Genomic DNA, 2281 nt, shown 5'->3' on the forward strand with positions numbered 1-2281 from the left:
TTCAAGGCTTGCAGTTAAAATTCACTAGTGTTAAAGGTTTGAATGTTTCAAAACTTGACCTGTAGTTGGCCCGCACTTTGTAGGTTTGTGTGTCATGGCAAAATCAAATTTGGGCGATTGCGTCAGCATATTTTTTGTTTGCATTGTTTTTTTTTAGTGGTTTAACTTTGAATAATTATTTCTAGATCGGCTTTAATCTTCGTTTGTTCCTTGCAAATGAGTGCATCAGGAAAGTAGAATATGTTCACGCCTTTTTGTGGCTTAATTGAAAGATTAGCTGGTGGCATGAGATTTTTGCCGTCATTCACAACATTCTACTTTGCCTCATATGGTTTCAGAGTAATACTATTGTGTTGCTGTTCTGCGATGCCTACCATAATACAATGCTTAAATACCAGCTTGTATTTCACGCCCATTCTGATAATTTGCCTGATTCTCATGTTTTCTTTCACGTTCATTCTCATTGCTGTTCCATTATGGCGGCCAAAAATATCTTTGAGTATTTTGTTTGGCTCTTTTTTGCCATATTTTAACTGCTGAGCAAAAGCAGTCGTCCAATGTTGCACATTGGTTTATGCTTTTATGGAAAGAATGGCGAAAAAATTAACGGATGACGAGTTGAAAAGAAGGTTACCTCCAGACGTGTACCGCGTTACCCGTGAGAAAGGTACAGAAGAAGTAGGTATTTTGTAGCCTTATTTCTTAGCCTTTTACAGGAAAATACAATAACCACTTTGAAAATGGACACTACAAATGCGTTTGCTGTGGAGCCCTGCTTTTTAAGTTAGTTTTTTTTTACTCGAAACTATTAAATAGGATTACACTATGGTCATTCTACTGTTTATATCAACATTCTCATTGACTTTCCACTGCATTTTTAAACACTAATGACTACTCCGGATAAATTGATCACTTTTCACAGATTTTCCTCAGAGGCGACGCGAATTCACATAAAACTTTGTACATTCCCTCATTAAGATGGTCATTTGTAATGAATTTTAGGCTCTAAGGTTTTTATCTCCCTTGAATAAAGGTCGAAGGACAAATTTGCCAGCGCCTGCGGGTGGCCAGCCTTCTCTCTTGCTGCAGGCGCCTTGGCCTCCGGCGACGATGCAGACACGAATGTCAAGCGGCGTTTAGACTCTTCACTGGGTATGCGGCGTGTCGAGGTCGTCTGTAAAGTGGTGAGATTGGTCTCAGAAGAACTATTTTTGCAATAATTCTTACTATGCTCTGTGGCTATGCACATTCCACGTGTAGTATTTTCTTGCGTGGCATCGTAAACTCTAGTGAAATCAGGCTGCATGGAGTCCTTTCATGCATAGTTTCGTTGCTTTTTTTAAACTTGACTTATTTGTATTTCCCTGAATTCCTTTAATTGTGATTTTTCAATTTAAAGTTACCCAACGCAACTGACACTGTGTGACATTGTGGCAATTCTTTGTCAAAAGTTTACCATTCAGTCAAACGCTCAACGTTCTAAATATTCATTTATCCCTACATCCTGTTTCCTGTTATACAGTAACACCATTATCTGATTTCTTGCAGTGCGACGCGCATTTGGGGCATGTATTTGAAGACGGACCTGCGCCTACAAATTTGAGGTATTGCATAAACAGCGCATCTCTATCCTTTGAACCGGAGGGCTCATCATAACTCGCCACGTATGGGTTATCATCGTTCCATTTTAAATACAAGTATTTTGACTTATTACCTAGTTTTCATCCGATTCTAATTCTTTGTACCACATTTCGGCAGTGCTCTACCATGTGAGAATTACTGAATTGACATATGAAACGCATATGGAGGTCTTTTATCATTTCTGTCATTTAAATTAATGCGTAGAAGTGTCAACTGGAGATACATTCTGCCTATGTACTGGTTTAGCAACCTTCTAGTAAGAACACGGTTCCCTCAAACTTCCGGTTATTTTAAAAAAGATTAGTAACGGATGGATCAGATGGTGTTTATAACTATGGTCTAAACTCGTGGAAGTTTTTCTCGTCAAATTACCTAGCGCCATTTGCAAGGAGTCGATAGGCTTGATTTACTGGTTGAAACTCATCAATTAACTTATCCAAAGGTTGAATCAGCCTGGACATTTTAGTAAAAATCGTGCGCCTATTGGCTTACCCATGCATTACCAGGATCAACTCTGTTCTTATTATGAGCAGAGGTGTAATACGTTGATAGTTTATTTGACTTTGCCTCTGTGCGCGCATTTAAGTTTCCGAGGATCGTGCTTCCGCTTGGCGGCATAGCCATTGGGCAATGACGGTGG

General features: G+C 39.3%; 1 protein-coding gene across 1 annotated transcript; it reads left to right on the forward strand. All coding sequences in view use genetic code 11, as the record gives it.

Annotated features, from left to right (window-relative positions):
* Window positions 1-591: 591 nt before the first annotated feature.
* EGR_01451 (Methionine-R-sulfoxide reductase B2) lies at window positions 592-1656 on the forward strand (the record flags this gene model as incomplete). Its single annotated transcript, XM_024490700.1, has 4 exons — window positions 592-678; window positions 707-783; window positions 1034-1184; window positions 1549-1656. 4 exons carry the CDS (start codon window positions 592-594, stop codon window positions 1654-1656), a joined length of 423 nt encoding a protein of 140 aa, XP_024355024.1.
* Between the last annotated feature and the right edge of the window lie 625 nt (window positions 1657-2281).

This window comes from Echinococcus granulosus (genome assembly GCF_000524195.1).
Source record: "Echinococcus granulosus chromosome Unknown EG_S00005, whole genome shotgun sequence".
In the NCBI taxonomy this organism is placed as follows: domain Eukaryota; kingdom Metazoa; phylum Platyhelminthes; class Cestoda; order Cyclophyllidea; family Taeniidae; genus Echinococcus; species Echinococcus granulosus.